The sequence below is a fragment of the Leptonychotes weddellii genome, chromosome 5 (assembly GCF_054177405.1).
Source record: "Leptonychotes weddellii isolate Sample4059 chromosome 5, ASM5417740v2, whole genome shotgun sequence".
NCBI lineage: Eukaryota > Metazoa > Chordata > Mammalia > Carnivora > Phocidae > Leptonychotes > Leptonychotes weddellii.
In genome coordinates this window covers 6,446,271-6,463,195 of record NC_138373.1, presented here as the reverse complement: position 1 = coordinate 6,463,195, position 16,925 = coordinate 6,446,271, and the positions used below count along the sequence as shown (strand labels likewise).

Below are 16,925 nucleotides of genomic sequence, written 5' to 3'. Positions count from 1 at the left end.
TTTAGAGTTGCCATTGGGGGTGGGGTTTGAAAGAAGCTGGAAGTGGGGAGGGGTGGGGCACCTGGGTTCAAAGGGACAAAGCTGGGTGCGGATAGGGTGCAGGGCAGGGGACTAGGGTATGTGAATAAGGTCAAGATCTGTGGGCCTGGTTTCTATGGAGTTTTCTCAGTATCAATTTCTTAAACTAAAATACCAAAAAGAAAAAAAAGAGCTCATCTCATGATCTCTGTCATCCACATCCTTCACAAGCTTCCACACTTCATGCTTCAGTGTTGGATTCAGTGTTTATTCTACAAATAAACAGCTAACGTATTGAACCCTGTGTGTGACTCTGGACTTGTAGCATCCTTCCCTGAGCCCAGGCTCCTGGCAGAGGCTTCTAACCACTCTTGGAACCTGCCCCCTGTCATTCTGTTTGGTCAAGTTGTCTACCCTCTGGGTCTGAGCCCCTTCATCTGTAAAATGGGGAGAATTGTGGGGACCGGCAAAATTCTTCCTGAACCTGAGGCACCTTTAATATTACCACACCGCTGGCCCCTGCCTTCAGGGTGGGGACCCCTGTTCTCTGTGTGTCAGCTGGGGGCTACCTTGTCAGGTCCTTGACAATGTCTGCTTTCAACTCGTCTGTTATTTTCTCTTTCCTTCTTTCTGTGGCCTGAATGAGTCTTTTGTTCTGCAGAAAGCTAAGAGGAAAAGGTATAATTGATTCCTAAGTGCGAAAGGAGGGTAGAAGTGCTGTGTTCCAAGGGCGGGCTGGGTGCCCTGACGAAGGAAAGATGCCGGGAGTGAGAGACCCAGAGACGCGATTAAAGCCCAAGCAGCTGCAGGAACTGGCGGGACAAAGGGAGGGAGGGGGAGGAGCCTGGGCGCGGAGCAAGTTTATGGGGAAAGTTGAGCACTGCGCGGAGCCGGGCGGTGGCTGGGGCGGGCGAGAGGGCCAGACCCCGATTTCCCTGCTGCTCCTCAGGTGGCCTGGTGAGTGGGCAAGTGAAGCCAAGGCCGCGGCCGGTGGAGGGACTCTCGAATTTATGGGAGGAGACTTGGGGGGTTCATAGAACCCCGGAGGGGGCCAACAAAGGGCTGGCCACAGACTGAGCAATCACCAAAGCTGGAGGGGCCAGAGGGCTGGAATGGGGCTAATGGGAGGAGACAGAGATGGATGAAAAAGGACTAGAAGTCTGGACACAGGAGGGAGTCCGGTGCAGGGCTGGATCCTGGGGGCTGTGTTGGGGGAGGGATTTGAGGGGTGATGCCAGAGGGGGCGGGTCTCTAGGTAGCAAGTGTGAGTTCTCCTTGCCTGGGGTCATTCCTGGCTTGTCCCAGAAAGGGGCTGTCGGGGCTTTTTGGAGGGGCTGTGGCCCATGGTTGCGGCTGTGATCTGAAGGGGTGAGTCCAGACTCCCAGTTGATTAGGAACCTGGGGCCTGGGAAGGAACTCAGAAGCTCCATGTTTGTATCTTTCGGTATCTTTATGTCGCAGAGGTTTTTTTTCTCTCTCTCCAGCTCCACCCTCTCAATCTCCTCTGGGTGCAGAGGGAGTTGGAAAGCCGGCACGGGGGAGTAGGGGGTGTCCAGGGAGCTGAGCCTCATCAGCAACCCCACGTCTCCCCCAGCTCTTCACACACTGGGGTCTGCCCTGTGCTGAGAGCACTTCGGAAGGGGCGAGAGATGCCTGAGTTTTGACTCGTACTCATGACAAAGTCGTTCCTGTAGTTGACCTCCCTGGGTTCAGTAGCCTGTGCCCTGTCTGACTCCCTTTCCCTCCTTATGGATGCCCCTTGTGGCCTCAGAATGGGGCTCTTCATCCCTATCTGTCACAGGCAGAGGAGCTCATGAGGAAGCTAAGGAAGCCAGGGGCCGGCCGATGTCCACCTCAGTGGCACATGAGTGGATGGGTCCTTCTACAGGGTCTTGCCTTTCTCCCCTCCCCTTCTAAACCCCTGAGGCTCAGGTAGAAACTGCAGGTGGGGGCCGGGGAAGCTGACAGGAGTACTTGTGGACCACCAGGAAGATCTGGGTATAGAGAGCACATGCCCCCACCCCCACCCCCCACAGGCTTCCACTCCTGGAATGAGCTGCAGCAGCAGGAGAGAAGGCTCTACCCTCTCCTTAGACTCCCCTCCTTCCCCCCTCATTTCCCTTCTAGACGCTGACAGAGGCAAAAATCTGCTAACTCAGGGGGCAGACTCAACCAGGGCTCCGAGCAGGCCTGGGGGATGACCCCCCGATCTCAAACCAGCGCCTTCCACGGCTGCACGGCTGTCTCAAGCTGTCTCTGCCTCTGTGCCTGGCCCTTGCCCTGTCCCTCGCTAGCATCACCCTTACCTGTGCCACATGGGCCCTCTGTCTCCTACCAGGACCATGCGCCTCTGGGGGCCTCGGAGCCTGGGGGTGGCTCTGGGAGTCTTCATGACCATCGGATTTGCCCTCCAGCTCTGGGGGGGCCCCTTCCACAGGAGGTGAGTTCCCATCTTGTCCCAATGCCTTATAGATGCCCCCCATTTGCTCCGCCCCATACCACCTAGGTCTGTGACTCTTGGGGACTCTGAGGAGGTTCCATGTCCTCTGTCCTTGTTCCACAAAATGCCCACCCACCTGCTGGTGAGGGACAGGAAAATTCCCTTCCCATCTCTCCCCAGGCTACCGGGCCTGCAGCTCCGACAGCCCTTGGCCCCATCCCCGGGATCGGCTGTTTCATCCTGCCTGCCCCGGCAGCGACTTGTGTTCCTGAAGACGCATAAATCTGGGAGCAGCTCTGTGCTGAACCTGCTTCATCGCTACGGGGACCGACATGGGCTGCGCTTTGCCCTCCCTGCCCGCTACCAGTTCGGCTACCCAAGGCTTTTCCAGGCCTCTCGGGTCAAAGGCTACCGCCCTCAGGGTGGAGGTACCAAGCCCCCCTTCCACATCCTCTGTCATCACATGAGGTTCAACCTGAAAGAGGTGAGGGGTGTAAGAGGGGATGGGTGGGATTGGAGAGACGTGGGCTTGGGCTTGTGGCCAAGACCACCAGGGGAGGAGGCCCCAGGCCTGGGGGTTCCCAGGTACCCCTTCACCCAAAAATTGGGCATGGGAGCCACAGAGATTCCTGTTCTCCTCTCCTCAGCTGTCCCTTGCCTAGTAGTTTCTGGGAGCCAAAGTCCTGCCTTCTCCCATCTAGAGCTTTCCAGTCTCTTTCCTTGACCAATTTACCCCACTGATATCAGTGCCCTGACAACTCTGATCCCCCAGACTCTCACTCTTCTTGGCCCCTTCTACTGACATTACCAGGGCCCTTGCTCAGCCACTGCCTTCTGACCATCCTCCTCTGCCAGATACGGAGAATCAGCTACATGCCAAGCCCTAGCCTGGTCCTGACCCCCTCCTCCCCGGTTCTAAAGGGGAAGATGTGTGCATGCACTCACGTACTCATCCATACACACCCAGGAACCTGAGAGCTCTTGGGCAAACAAAATCAATGTGCAAATGAAAATATACAGGGAAGGAACTTTTATTGAATACTTACTGTCTGCTGGGTACTAAGCTTACCATCACCTTGCCAGAAAGGCATTATAAATGTCTCCATTACACAGATGAGGTCAGGTTTCAGAGAGGCTAAGTGACTGGCCTCCTTAACAGAAAGCAGCAGAGCTAGGATTTGAACTCAGGTCCATCTGCTCCCAAGTCAAAGGGCCTTCCCTGGCATGTGTGCATGTGTATGTGTGTTTATATTTGGAACTGTGAGGAGAATATTCACCAAAAGAAGCAGGGCTTTCTGGTGAAGTGGCTTTTAAGGAAAGGGTGGACACAACTTTGTAGTAAGAAGAATATCAGGTATTTTAGAGGGAGCAGAATATCAGCAAAGGTGTGCTGGTCCTGGTGGTGGTGGTGGTCCTAGTGTGTGTCTGTGTGTGTATGTGTGTGTGTCCTATTAAGCTGGAGCTGGAGAAAGCAGCTGAGGGTCATGAGTATCATCTAAAGGGCAGTGAGGGGTCACTGCTGGGAGTGAGGTGATGACAATGATCTTTCAGGCAGGTGTCTCTGGTTTTTGACCTTTGACCTTCATTGTCATCACCATTCAGTGAGTACCTACCATGTTCCATGCACTTCCACATTCAAGGTAAGTGTTAACCCAGATTTATAGATGGAGGGACAATGGCTCTGAGAAGTTCAATAACTTGTCTAAAGTTACACAACTGGTAAATGGCTGAACTGGGATTTTATTGCAGGTTCACCTGACGCCACAGACTGTTCTCTGTACTGTTCTTCCCTGCCTTCAAAGAGACACTCAGTTTACAAGCTGTGCTCCGCAGGCATGCCCACATTAGCAGAGCAGATTGGAGGACAACGTGTGAGGGCGTCAGGTTTAGTGATAAGCCATATTCAGAGGCAGAAACCCTTTGGGGAGCCCAGGGGCTGGGTCCTGATGTGGATCTGCTGCAGGACCATCCTAGGGTGTGGCTCAGTCCAATTCCCACCATCTTTCTTGCTGAGAAGTAGAATCGTATGTCCCAGGCCTCAGGGTAGCACTCTACCAAGTGTCCATAGCTCCCCAGTGCCCAGTCCAGGGGTGTCCTTTACTTTCCAAGATGCCTAAGAACCCCAGAAGTACCCTGTCCTTTGGCCATCCTGGGCTTAGCCTGCCTACCTGATGCCTATACTTGAGACAGCATTATGGTTGGTCCCTCTCCTCCCTCTTTGCTGCCAGTGACCACTCCCCCCTCCCCACACCCCCACCTGGAGGAGGCCTGAGACTAGTTCCTTTCTTGAAGCTGTGACCAAGAGTCCCAGGGTAGGCACCTAAGAGGTTTTTGCTGGAGAAGTGAAGACAAAGTTTGATTCTTAAAGATTTTACTGACCAAAGCCATACAGAGAGGCCCAAAGAAATTAATGTTCTTGAGTAGCTTCCCATGTTCCAGGTTCCTTCATACCCTTTATCTCGTGTACCTTCATAATCAGTGGGAAGCTACGGTTATCCCCTTTTCAGATGAGCAAATTGAATCTCAGAGATGTTAAGTAACTTGCCCAAGGTGTTAGTGTAGGAAGCTGGGGGTTTCCAGCAAAGCCCAGAAATTTCCAGAAGGAGGTTTGAGGAGTCTAGGGGATCCACTGGCAATGGGCTTGCTTAGTTCCTTCCTGGCCCAGTTCCTTCTCCCTATGCCTGTTTTCTCTCCTCTGCAGGTACTTCAGGTCATGCCTTCTGACAGCTTCTTCTTTTCCATTGTCCGAGACCCAGCAGCTCTGGCCCGCTCTGCTTTCTCCTACTATAAATCCACCTCATCAGCCTTCCGCAAGGCGCCATCCTTGGCTGCCTTCCTGGCCAATCCTCGAGCCTTCTACCGACCTGGGGCCCGTGGGGACCACTATGCACGCAACTTGCTCTGGTTTGACTTTGGCCTCCCCTTCCCCCCAGAGATGAAGACCAAGAGAGGTAATACTCATCCACCTAGAGACCCCAGCCTCCCACAGCTGAATGTTTTGCCTTCTGGCACTGGCCCCCGAGCCCACCATCCCCTGGATCCCAATGCTGTCTTCCATCCTGCTCCCATAGTTGCTGGTGGTCATAGCCAGACATCCAGCCCTTCCTCTTTAGATTTGGGATCTTCGTCCTTCATCCAGTGGAGTCTGGCCTGGCTGGACTCTGTCTTTGATCTGGTCTTGGTGGCCGAGTACTTTGATGAGTCATTGGTTCTACTGGCAGATGCCCTGTGCTGGGGTCTAGATGATGTGGTGGGCTTCATGCACAACGCCCAAGCTGGAGGTGAGCAGGGCAGAGGCCCTGTCAGCAATGGTGGACTGACCACTGAGGACGGGCAGCTGACTGCACGGGCCAGAGCCTGGAACCACCTGGACTGGGCTCTCTATGTTCACTTCAACCACAGTCTGTGGGCACGAATAAATCAATATGGCCAGAGCCGACTGGAGAGTGCCGTGGCAGAGCTCCGGGCTCACCGAGAGGCCCTGGCTAAACATTGTCTAGAGGGGGGTGAGGCTTTAGACCCCAAATATATCACTGACCGACGGTTCCGCCCTTTCCAGTTTGGGTCAGGTAAGGTTTTGGGCTATGTACTTCGGAGTGGACTGAGCCTCGCAGACCAGGAGGAGTGTGAGCGTCTGGCTACCCCTGAGCTACAGTACAAGGACAAGCTAGATGCCAAGCAGTTTCCTCCAACAGTCTCTCTGCCCCTTAAGACTTCAAGGATACTCTCCCCCTAGGCATCAAACCACTAAGTCTTAGGCTGAAGAGCAGTGAAGCTAGAGGGCACACATGATTGAGTATGGGGGGGCCAGATGCCATTTCTGCTTCCCTCTGAAAGCATGTTTGTGCCCTGGAGGTTGAATGAAACTTTGCACAGATGTGGGGACCAAGTCTTTCAGCCTGTGCAAAGCATTCCAGGCATTCAGCTCCTTGCAGTACCCCCTCCCCGCCCATTTTGCCCCTTCCCCTTTCCAACCCCCTGGCAGGTCCCTATAGCACTCTCAAAGAGCCCCCGGAGGAGCAAATCATGGAGTAAGCCAGAAAAAATTTGGAACGTGTGGGTTGGAATAATGCGTCCATTTCTCTATGAATTATTTGGTTCTGGACTATGCTCATTTCACTATGAAATGTTTGTTCAATAAAGAATTTGAACCCTTGACTTGCTTTGCATCTTCCTGGGAGAAGTGGAGTTGGAGGGGGTTCTTTTAATATTTCTTCTCTAAGAAATCTGTCTTGTAGTCTCTCCTAAACCCTTCTTACTGCAGCCTAACCCCAGCCGGACCCCGCCTCTCCCCCCGCCACAGCGGTCCGGTCACCCACAAATTCCGGGGCCTCAGAGGCCACGCCCCTTCCTTTCCGCTTCCGGTTTCTCGCCAGTCAATCGGCCCAGCACTCCGGTTCCGGCCCTGTCGGGTCTCGGTTCCGGGTTCGTTGCCCCGGTTCCCGGCCCCGGCTGGTCTCCCGGGCCGGCCCGGCCGCGCGCAGCACCCGTTGGGTGTCGGGACTCCCGGGCCCCGCCCCAGCGGCCCCCTCGCCCTCCGCCGGCCCCGGCCCACCTCGCCCCCCGCCCGCGCCGTCCTCGCCGCCCCATGGAGTCCCAATGTGACTACTCCATGTATTTCCCGGCGGTGCCGCTGCCGCCGCGCGCGGAGCTGGCGGGGGACCCGGGCCGGTACCGGGCGCTGCCCCGGCGCAACCATCTCTACCTGGGGGAGACTGTCCGCTTCCTGCTGGTGCTGCGTTGCCGGGGAGGCGCGGGGTCCGGCGCCGGGGGCGGCCCGGACTTGGGCTCCCGAGGGGCCTGGGCAGAACTGGCAACGGCCCTGGCCGCCCTGGCCTCGGTCAGCGCCGGAGGCGGGGCGCCCGGGGGCGGTGGCTCCGCAGACCAGGATCCCGAACCCCCAGGGGGCGGGGATCCTGGCGGTGGGGCGTTGTTTCGAGGCTGCAGCCCCCTCCTCACCCACGGCCCGGGCCCTGCTACCTCAGGGGGAGCGACCACGGTGAGGAGCTTGGGGTGACACGTCACAGGGCGGAGGGGCGGTTTGCTGGGCTCCAGAGACAGGAGGGGATGGACGCTGGGGGCCTGAAGGAGGCAGATGACGGAGGAGAGCGGAGGCCAAGAAGAACGGAGAACATCACATCTTAAATGGAACGCCGCAGGCTGCCTCTTTGACTCTCCCGCCCTCTTACTCCTTTCACAAACCCCAGCTGCCTGTGGAGGAACCAATTGTGTCCACAGATGAGGTCATCTTCCCACTCACCGTTTCACTGGATAGGCTGCCCCCAGGGACACCTAAGGCCAAGGTAAGATTGGCAAGGGGTGGGGCTGTTGTCCTAATTCAGACTCCTTTTCTAAGGCTGGGCTGGCTCGCTCTCGTCTTGACCGAGGTCCTGTGTCCCTTGTGCTCAGATTGTAGTGACTGTGTGGAAACGCGAAGTTGAGGCACCAGAGGTCAGAGATCAAGGCTACTTGCGCTTGCTGCAGACCCGATCTCCGGGGGAGACCTTCCGGGGGGAGCAGAGCGCTTTCAAGGCCCAAGGTGGGAAAATGCAGAGAGGAAACGCTGGAGTCTGGAATTGGGGGGACAGAGTGGAGGGGTAATACTGGCAAGTGCATGATCTGGGGAGCAGAGTAAGATTAGAACTGTGGGTTGGAGGTGAGGTCTGTGCCCAGCTCATCAGTTCTTGCCTGGGCCCTCTCCTGCAGTGAGCACCCTGCTGACTCTGCTGCCCCCTCCGGTTCTGAAATGCCGCCAGTTCACTGTGGCTGGAAAACACTTGACAGTGCTCAAGGGTGAGCAGATCTGTGGCTCAGGTCTTTGGTAGCAGCAAGGGCACTGACTGGGTGGCAGTTACTCTGGGCACACTGGTGGGGATCGGTCCAATTTTGGAGGGGTAAAGTCGGGACTTGAGGGGTCCAGGTACTCTTAGCTGAGCTGAGCTGGTTACCTCCAACAGTGCTGAACAGCTCCTCCCAGGAGGAAATTTCCATCTGGGATATCCGTATTCTCCCAAACTTCAATGCTAGTTATCTACCTGTCATGCCCGACGGCTCAGTGCTGCTGGTGGACAATGTCTGGTGAGGTCCTGAGGAGGGGGCAGGGCTGCAAAGTGGGGATGGGGGCAGGGCCAAGAGCTCTGGCATGAAAAGATCAAGCTCTGTCCCTTTTTCTGCTGAACTAGTCACCAATCTGGGGAAGTCTCCATGGGCTCCTTCTGCCGGCTCCCTGGTACCTCTGGCTGCTTCCCCTGCCCGCTTAGTGCCCTGGAGGAACACAACTTCCTGTTTCAGCTGAGAGGGGGTGAGCAACCTCCTCAAGGGGCCAAGGAGGTGAGTATAAGAGGCTGGTATGCTCGAAGAGCAAGGTTAAGAAAAAGCACTGGGAGGGAAAGGCCAGGGGGTGACAAAAGATGGAAGGGGACCTCAGATACACATGGTGTTTCCTTTTGTCTCTCCTACAGGGCCTAGAAGTTCCCCTGATTGCTGTGGTTCAGTGGTCTACCCCAAAGCTGCCCTTCACCCAGAGCATCTATACCCACTACCGGTGAGTTTGTGGGACTCCCCGCTGGGCATCGTCCTGTTCACCTATTTGGCAATACATGCCCCGCTTCCTTCTCTCACTGCTTCTAGCCTGCCCAGCATCCGCCTGGACCGCCCATGCTTTGTGATGACTGCCTCTTGTGAGTCCCCTGTTCGGACTTACGAGCGATTCACGGTCACCTACACACTGCTCAACAATCTCCAAGACTTCCTTGCTGTGAGGCTTGTGTGGACCCCAGAGCACGCACAGGCTGGTAGGTGGGCTGTCAGGCTCTGGGACCTTGTCCCAAAAGAGGAGGGGAAAGGAAGTCATAGAAGTGGGTGGCTTGTGGCAGGCTTCCTCGGCTTTGTACCATGGTGGTCTCTGCAGTGTCACCTATGGAAAGCTTACAGAAGCAGCGGGACAGTGATTTTAAGGGCACTGACCCTGGATCTGGGCTCCCCGGTATATTTGATTTCTACCTCTCCCATTCACTAGCTGTGTGACCTTAGGTAGGCTACTTAATCTCTGAGCCTCACTCCGATCCCTCTTCTCTAAAATGGGGGAAATAATATCTCATGGGGTTGTTATGGTGATTTAATGGTTAACATAAGTGAAATGGTTAGAATAGACCTCAGCGGGGCGCCTGGGTGGCTCAGTGGTTAATCGTCTGCCTTCGGCTCAGGTCATGATCCCAGGGTCCTGGGATCGAGCCCCGCATTGGGCTCCCTGCTCAGCGGGGAGCCTGCTTCTCCCTCTCCCACTCCCCCTCCTTGTGTTCCCTCTCTCACTGTGTCTCTCTCTGTCAAATAAATAAAATCTTTAAAAAAAAAAAAAAAAAAGAATAGACCTCATCACACAGTAAGTATTAGCTGTTGCTACTTATAAAGTTCAGCAAAAGATGACACATACTCAGTTTGCTGCACAGAGGGGCTCTGAGGAGCAAATGAGACTGTGTTCATGAAAGCCCTGTGTGAACAGAGGAGCACCGTACAGATGTGTTTAGTGGTGGCTGTTTCTGTGTCCCCCCCCCCCGCCCCTCCAGGAAAGCAGCTGTGTGAGGAGGAGCGCCGGGCCATGCAGGCCGCCCTGGACTCTGTTGTCTGCCACACGCCCCTCAACAACCTAGGCTTTTCCCGGAAGGGCAGCGCGCTCACCTTCAGTGTGGCCTTCCAGGCTCTGAGGACGGGGCTCTTTGAGGTGGGCTGGGGAGGGGCTGGACTGTGTGATGGGCTATGCAGAGTGTCGGGGTGGGAGGAGTCAGCCACCAGCCTCTGTGGACGAAACACCACGGGTGGTACTAAACAGCGGGGGTGGAGGGAAGGTGGAACTTCGATCCCACACTGGCGGGGCAAGTGGGGAACTTGATTGGAAAGGAAGGCTGGGGCCCGGAGGCCGAGCTGGAATGCTGACTTGTGTCTCCCCGCTCCAGCTGAGCCAGCACATGAAACTGAAGCTGCAGTTCACGGCCAGTGTGTCCCACCCTCCGCCCGAGGCCCGGCCCCTCTCTCGAAAGAGCAGCCCCAGCAGCCCTGCTGTCCGGGACCTGGTGGAGAGACACCAGGCCAGCCTGGGCCGCTCTCAGTCCTTCTCTCACCAACAGCCCTCCCGCAGCCACCTCATGAGGTATGGACACATGGGAGGGGGTGCCCCTGGACTCAGTAGAGGCCGGAGTTGGAGGGCGAGCAGGAAAGGTTCCCCGGGGTCCGACCGGAGCCCACAGCCTCTGCCTTCCCCCAGGTCGGGCAGCGTGATGGAGCGCAGGGCCATCACGCCCCCTGTGGCCTCCCCTGTGGGCCGCCCCCTCTACCTGCCCCCGGACAAGGCTGTGCTTTCTCTGGACAAGATTGCCAAGCGTGAGTGCAAGGTCCTGGTGGTGGAGCCTGTCAAGTAGCACCGTGTGGGCTCTCCTCCCTCTTACACTCCCAGAAACCGAAAGCCCCCGGAGGGGGTCCTCGCTCCAGACTGTGCCTCCCCTGGGATGCCTCCCACCATGGATGAGGAGGCCCAACAGGGCCGCCTGTCTGTGTCTGCTGATGAGGGACGAGGAAAGAAGCTGTGAAATGGGCGGGTATGGCTGCAGCACTAAGCCAACAGTATTTCTCCGACTCCCTGGGGGGGCTGGCCCCACCCCGAGGCCAGGGCAGGGGCTCCAAGAGCTCCCTTGCCCCCCGCCCTGTACCCTGGTTCTAAGTTTACAAAGTGTATTCCTTGTTCCTATTAAGTTGTCCCTCCTGCCTCTGATATTCCCTCCCTCCCTCCTCCCACCCACCCGCAGGGCTGAGATTAGAGGGTGGTGATGGTAAAGGGACCCCGACAATGACCCTCCTGTCTCCGGGGAAAGGGGAGATAGCCAGGTGGCCTCCTCCTGCCCCTCATGTTTACGTTTGCAGCCTGAAGCACTTTAAGTTGTGTGGGGTTTTCTTTTCTTTTTTTTTTTTTTTTTGATCTGTCTGTTCCTGTAACTTATTCTCCAACTACTGCTTCCAACTGAAATAAGACTATTAAATGCCTGTTCAGGAGGGAGAAGAATGGCTTTTGTTTGTGTGTTGGCGGCAGGAGCAGAGGCCCCAGGGGCTCAGAGTGGTTCCCTTCAGCATGCACACCAAGTAGCTCCCCTCAGCTCCCTTCCTATCATACTATTCTCTGATTGCCAGTTTTATATGCCCAGGTGCTTTGCCCCACCCCTCTGGGCCCACATACACGACTGTCTCCCTAGAAGACAGAAGACAGACTTAGGGTGTATCCCTCCCCTGTCACACCCTCTCATACACACATCCCTGGGCCTGGGAACATCAGACTCATGTTTATTAGGAGGGAGGGAGGGAAGAGGGAGATCCCCTTGCCCTCACTCTCCTTGACACAGTGGAAGGTTCCCAAGCCTCTGCCCTTCCAGGTAGGGGTGGGGAAGTGGGTGAGCAGAAAGCCTTAGTTCTAGCAGCAAGCCAAGAAAGAGGTGGAGGAGGTTTGCGTCTTCCTCATCACAGAGGCCCATGGACCCAATCCACCTCTGCCCCTTGCCCTCTGGCAGGCTCAGACGTCAACAGGCTCCCGGCCTCGGTTCTGCCTCTTCACCACAAATACCCTCTGTCCTGACACGGTCACCAGCAGCGTGTGTTCTCCAAAGACCACTGGAAAGGAGACACATCTTCCCCCACCCGGGAGAGGGAAGGGAGCACAGAGTTAGTGGGGTACAACAGCCTCTACAGGGTCACACAAGCTGGTGGGATCAAAAGCCAAAGGCATTCCATAGTTCAAGGCTCAGAGATTTGAAGATAGGAGGGCTCCGTTACGTCCCCTTCCCTCTCTTGCTTTCTCATAGTTCTGATGCAGGGGTGAATCCCAAAGGCACCAGGGACCCCACGGGGAGATGGTGGGAGGTTGGCAGGAGACAGCCGTTTTCTCCCCCCAGCCCTGAGAAGACAAGCCTCTGGGAGCAACCCCCACCCCCTCCCACCACCACCACCAGGGGGGCAGGGGCTGAGGCTCACCCGACAGGCGCTTGAAGGGTATGCTCGTGCTGTGGTGCAGCCGGAAACCACAGGCCGTGCTGACCAGCTCAGAGATGGCACTGGCTGCCTGCTCGTCATTCTCTAGATCCCCAGATGACTGCATGCAGAGGGAAGAGGAAGGATGGCAGAGATTAGGGAAAAGAATTGGGAAAGAATTCCAGAACAGTCACTTTGGCTCTAGCATTTGTAACCTCTCCCTCTCAACTTTCCAGTACCCCTAAGGTTACCCCCATTTTTGGAAAAATAAACCTGAAACTTTCCTATGATATTGTTGCCCCTCTTGATGCCATCTTGTTTCTCATCCTTACAAAATGGGGCTTCGCCCAGTGAGCGGTGACTCTCATTCTTTACTGACCATTCTTTCCTAATCGCTGAAACTTGATTTCTCCCTCTCTCCCCACTTACTGATATAACTACATACTCAAACATCTATGCCCGCCCACCCATCACTGACAGGTTCAGAGACCCCTCCAGAGCTCTTTTCCTCAGTCTTTCTGCTTGTTGCCCTATCTGCAGAATCTGAAACATAAACGAATATCCTTTGTCCTTGGCCCCTCCCTCCTACCTAGCCCTTGGGTTAATGATGTGACTGTGGCCTAGGCTTCCTCTTTTCTGCTGACTGTCTCAATTTCCTCTCCCAACCTCCTCAACATGGACTTCCCAACTAGGTCATGTTCAGGCCCTTTGCTCTCTTGGACATTCTGTACCTCTGTTTTCTCATCTGTAAATTGGGACAAGTTCCTATCCATGGGCTCGTTGTGAGGATTACACTGAGATATTGGTGAGATGCTCAGAACAGCTCCTGGCAATATATACTAACTGCTATCATTCTATATCAAAATGTCTAAAGTCAAGTCATCAAAATTCTCCTTACCTCACCCCCTCCCCAATCAACTTCCTTTCTTAATTTCCTGTTTGTTAAGGCACCATCATTCTAGGCTTGGGTTCAGTCTTACTAGATGGAGAAGTATCCCCTCTATTACCTATCTCTAGTCATTACCAAGATACATTGATTCTTCCTTCAAAATTTCTCCTCTCCTTGCTCCTCCTCACTGCCACCAGACCTGTCTCATACCTAGATTTTCGCAGCAGTTCCCCCTACTTCTGAATCCCACCCCTTCCAGCTGTCTTCACACCTAATAGAATAATTTTGCTCAACTATTTCCTTAGCTCACATTTCTGTTCGAAACCCTTCAAAGCTCCCATTACCCTCAAGATTAACCCAAATGTGTCAACCCTGCCTTGAAAGTCCTCCACAATGAGATCCTTCCTTACCATATCTTCTTCCAAACCTTTCCGAATCTTTTCAACACAAACCCACCACTCCAACCCTGAGTACTCTCCTTTTCTGCCTGTTCACAACCATCCATCCTTTAAGCCCAGCTGAATTCTTACCTCCTCCAAGAGTCTCCTTATTATAATGTAAGTTACAACACAAGGGTTGAATCCTTCATTTTCTGGTCTCCTTCACTAGTCTTTACCACTTGCATTGCTTTCAACTTTTATCCTTAAGCCTTGGCTCACCAGCTCCATTAAAAACTTCTAGAGAGCTTAACATATATTGTACTATGAAACAAAATTCAAAGCCTCTTAAATAAATACCAAATAAAGACATATTTGAGAAAACTTGGATAATATCAGTTATCAACAATCCTGTAAGTAGTTGTCTTTGTTAAAGTCATTAAACCTATTTTAACTCAGAAGTTACCAGACTATGATTCCAGGATTTATTTGATTAGTTACTGAAAGCTTACTATCTGCCAAGCATGATAGCTAAGACCTAGAATACAGACAACTTAGGCTAAACCGGGCGATATTAAAAGGGATCACGGGGTCATGTGCCCTCGCCCAGAACGCACCGCCAGCACTGCGCCTTCACTCAGCACCAGGTAGCCAAGCTGGTCTGGGATTCGCTCCAACCCCTGGGTCAGTGCAGAAGTCTAGTGGGTAAAGATGCAATTAGTGAGAAGCATGCCAGGATGGCCCTAGATGCCCTTCACTTGCAACCCCAAGTCTCCCTTGACAAGGCCCCCCCCCCCCCCAAACCTCTTTCCCCAGCTAGGTCTCTTCCAGACCCTCTTTCCTCTACAAAGCCTTCAACACTGATCATGCCGAGCTTCCCACCTTCTCACCCTCTGAACCTGGACTCCCTTGGCCTCCGCAGCACCACTGTTCCCTTCCCTCACCCCGCCCCATCTCCAATTCCCCCGGTGGGCCGCCCCACCCCCGCAGACTATTCCCCAGCTCCCATACACCCTCGCACGGACCCCTCTTCAACCCTCTACGTCGCCTCCCCTCCCATCTCCATTCTCTCTGCGTCCGGGGTGGATAGGAGGTAAGGGCGGAGTACAGGCCCAAGTTGGGGGAACCGAAGACATTGGGGAACAGGGATGCAGAACCCCTAGCGCGTACTCCCGCGCATGCGTCTTCACTCACCATCGCAGCCTTAGGTGCTGGGGGCGCTCCCTATCAGATAGGTATCTTCCGGCTCCAGACCCAGGTCACGTGCTTCCACCAGGCGGTCCCCTCCAGCTTTGCGCCTCAGGATTTTAGCCCCGCCCCCAAAGTGTGGATTGGAACACGAGTACATCATCAGCCTTAATCTACCAATGCGTAGCGCCGCTTCCCGAAGACGCAAGCGGATTGGTCGCAGGCCCTCCTTCACAGCCCTCTCCCCGCGCGTCAGCCCCAGAGCTCGAGGGGAGGGGGCGTGTCGGCGGAGGGAGGGGCCTGGAGGGGCGGGACCGGAGGGAGGAGGGCGGGCTGAGGGTGTGCGCCTGCGCGCAGAGGGGCCGACAGTCCCTTTGGGCGAAACTGCCCGCCAGTGAGACTATGAGTGAGAGAATAAAGTGAAGTGACGTGAAATGCACGTGAAGAGCTAGTCAAAGGCTACTCTTATCCCTACTCCAGGAAACTATCCCTTTAAGACAGGGATTTGTTCCCAAAATGGCTTTTCCTCCCGGGATTCTGTGAGGAACTTTGTGACGGTGAGTCGAGCCCCCCCCCCTCCCCTCAGGCGAGGCAGCCGCGAAGCTGAATATTCTCTGCCAGGAAAAATTAGAAACAGTACTCTGAAGTCGTTTCTTTAATACCTGAGTGTCACCTCGAAAACTTTTGTTTTCATTTAAATAGTTTCCAGACCCGCAATATCAGTGTGACTGAGAAAGTGTTGGTGAGGTAAATTGAAGGTTGATTCTAGAAATAATAAGTCCTAGTTGGTGAAGGTGTGGAGAAATTGGCGTCCTTGTGCAGTGCTGATGGGGCTGTGAAATGCTGCAGCTGCTGAGGAAAACCCATCCGCGGTTCCTGGAAAAGTTCAATTAGAGTTATTCTAGGAGCAGCTCCACTCCTAGATGAACTTGAGAGAATTGGAAACATATCCACCCAAAACACTTGCACACCTATGTTCATAGCAGCGTTAGTCATAATAGCCCAAGGACGGAAACCACCCAAATATCCATAAACTCAGCAACAGGTAAATAAAACGGTGGTATATCCATACAACGGACTCTCATCCGGCTGTAAAAAGGAATGAAGTATTGGTAAGTCCCACAACATGGATAAACCTTGAAAACTTTACGCCAAGTGAAAGCCATCAGATACCCAAGACCACACAGAGTATGATTCTATTTATGTGAGATGTCTAGACTAGGCAAATCCATAGAAACAAGAAGCAGATCAGTGGTTGCCAGGGGCTGAGGGGAGGGGGAAATGGGGAGTGACTCCTAATTGGTGATGAAAATGTTCTAGGATGATAGAGTGATGACAGTTACACAGACTGTAAATGTAGTAAAACCACTGAATTGCATACTTTAAAGCAGTGAATGTTACCGTATGTGAATTATATCTCAATAAAATAAAACTAAGTACTGTTGCTTGAGGAGAAGTTTCATTAGAGAAGATGGATGTCTTTTTTTTTTAATGAAGTATGTTTGTTTATTTTTTTTTAGAGAGAGAGAGTGCGCACACATGAGTGGGGGAGGAGGGGCAGAGGGAGAAAGAATCCCAAGAGGCTCCACACTCAGCACAGAACCCAACATGGGGCTCAGTCCCACGACCCTGAGATAATGGGACCTGAGCCAAAATCAAGAGATGGATGCCTAACCAACTGAACCAACCAGATGCCCCAAAATAAGGTATGTTTATAACATAAGTTGGGAGGAGGATGTAGAGACAAAATTACGTGGAGATGCTTAATTTGCAAAGGCTCCCGTTGGCCTTAAATATTGATGACACTTCGTAGCATCATTTTCTTTAACTTAACTCTTCAGAGCATTTTTATCCATACACTTACCTATCCCTCTTATTAACCACGCTGTAATAGTATCCCCGTTCTGCGGATGAGGAAGTGCAAATTTAAGAGAGGTTGAGCCCTGCTCACAGGCACACTAGCTGGCAAGTGGCAGAGCCAGATTCCAGTCTAAGTTTGCTGGCA

At 54.0% G+C, this 16,925-nt stretch overlaps 4 protein-coding genes across 11 annotated transcripts in view; 3 read left to right on the top strand and 1 right to left on the bottom strand.

Annotated features, from left to right (window-relative positions):
• Positions 1 to 860: 860 nt before the first annotated feature.
• On the top strand, positions 861 to 6,616 carry GAL3ST4 (galactose-3-O-sulfotransferase 4). 2 transcript variants are annotated; one of them, XM_081819375.1, is made up of 5 exons: positions 861 to 975; positions 2,146 to 2,458; positions 2,639 to 2,942; positions 5,160 to 5,409; positions 5,530 to 6,616. In XM_081819375.1, exons 2-5 carry the CDS (start codon positions 2,334 to 2,336, stop codon positions 6,192 to 6,194), a joined length of 1,344 nt encoding a protein of 447 aa, XP_081675501.1. In that variant the 5' UTR covers positions 861 to 975; positions 2,146 to 2,333; the 3' UTR covers positions 6,195 to 6,616. The 2 variants fall into 2 exon arrangements, with proteins under 2 accessions (XP_081675501.1, XP_006733808.1); XM_006733745.3 differs by having other exon boundaries at positions 862 to 975; positions 5,160 to 6,616.
• A 199-nt stretch (positions 6,617 to 6,815) lies between these two features.
• TRAPPC14 (trafficking protein particle complex subunit 14) lies at positions 6,816 to 11,510 on the top strand. Of its 2 annotated transcripts, XM_006733748.3 has the most exons (11): positions 6,817 to 7,457; positions 7,666 to 7,761; positions 7,868 to 7,997; positions 8,165 to 8,251; positions 8,416 to 8,536; positions 8,641 to 8,788; positions 8,920 to 9,002; positions 9,089 to 9,252; positions 10,024 to 10,178; positions 10,411 to 10,604; positions 10,719 to 11,510. In XM_006733748.3, exons 1-11 carry the CDS (start codon positions 7,047 to 7,049, stop codon positions 10,870 to 10,872), a joined length of 1,743 nt encoding a protein of 580 aa, XP_006733811.1. In that variant the 5' UTR covers positions 6,817 to 7,046; the 3' UTR covers positions 10,873 to 11,510. The 2 variants fall into 2 exon arrangements, with proteins under 2 accessions (XP_030884483.1, XP_006733811.1); XM_031028623.2 differs by lacking the exon at positions 8,165 to 8,251 and having other exon boundaries at positions 6,816 to 7,457.
• Positions 11,511 to 11,769: 259 nt separating this feature from the next.
• On the bottom strand, positions 11,770 to 15,231 carry LAMTOR4 (late endosomal/lysosomal adaptor, MAPK and MTOR activator 4). 3 transcript variants are annotated; one of them, XM_031028626.2, is made up of 4 exons: positions 14,927 to 15,231; positions 14,350 to 14,430; positions 12,470 to 12,587; positions 11,770 to 12,126 (listed from the first exon to the last, which is right to left on the bottom strand). In XM_031028626.2, the coding sequence occupies exons 1-4, from the start codon at positions 14,927 to 14,929 to the stop codon at positions 12,080 to 12,082; spliced, it is 249 nt and encodes an 82-aa protein (XP_030884486.1). In that variant the 5' UTR covers positions 14,930 to 15,231; the 3' UTR covers positions 11,770 to 12,079. The 3 variants fall into 3 exon arrangements, with proteins under 3 accessions (XP_030884486.1, XP_006733810.1, XP_081675511.1); XM_006733747.3 differs by having other exon boundaries at positions 11,770 to 12,109; positions 14,927 to 15,230; XM_081819385.1 differs by lacking the exon at positions 14,350 to 14,430 and having other exon boundaries at positions 11,770 to 12,109; positions 14,927 to 15,029.
• Positions 15,232 to 15,263: 32 nt separating this feature from the next.
• Positions 15,264 to 16,925, top strand: part of LOC102750522 (NXPE family member 3-like) — a 49,952-nt gene continuing 48,290 nt past the window's right edge. For all 4 annotated transcript variants that reach the window (XR_014145195.1, XM_081819368.1, XM_081819366.1 and 1 more), the window contains exons 1-2: positions 15,264 to 15,477; positions 16,441 to 16,626. The gene's annotated coding sequence lies outside the window, so the exon portion shown is untranslated. The remainder of the gene's footprint in view (positions 15,478 to 16,440; positions 16,627 to 16,925) is intronic.

What these genes read in the sequence shown, in the direction of transcription:
- TRAPPC14 (XM_006733748.3), top strand. Translation starts at nt 7,047, where the DNA reads ATGGAGTCCCAATGTGACTACTCCATGTATTTCCCGGCGGTGCCGCTG. An exon ending in CCTCAGGGGGAGCGACCACG is followed by an intron (nt 7,458 to 7,665) that starts GTGAGGAGCTTG and finishes CACAAACCCCAG; the next exon opens with CTGCCTGTGGAGGAACCAAT. An exon ending in GAGCGCTTTCAAGGCCCAAG is followed by an intron (nt 7,998 to 8,164) that starts GTGGGAAAATGC and finishes CCTCTCCTGCAG; the next exon opens with TGAGCACCCTGCTGACTCTG.
- LAMTOR4 (XM_006733747.3), bottom strand. An exon ending in GTGAAGGCGCAGTGCTGGCG is followed by an intron (nt 12,588 to 14,349) that starts GTGCGTTCTGGG and finishes CTCTGCATGCAG; the next exon opens with TCATCTGGGGATCTAGAGAA. An exon ending in ACCCTTCAAGCGCCTGTCGG is followed by an intron (nt 12,110 to 12,469) that starts GTGAGCCTCAGC and finishes TCTCCTTTCCAG; the next exon opens with TGGTCTTTGGAGAACACACG.
- GAL3ST4 (XM_006733745.3), top strand. Translation starts at nt 2,334, where the DNA reads ATGGGCCCTCTGTCTCCTACCAGGACCATGCGCCTCTGGGGGCCTCGG. An exon ending in GGGGGCCCCTTCCACAGGAG is followed by an intron (nt 2,459 to 2,638) that starts GTGAGTTCCCAT and finishes ATCTCTCCCCAG; the next exon opens with GCTACCGGGCCTGCAGCTCC. An exon ending in TGAGGTTCAACCTGAAAGAG is followed by an intron (nt 2,943 to 5,159) that starts GTGAGGGGTGTA and finishes TCTCCTCTGCAG; the next exon opens with GTACTTCAGGTCATGCCTTC.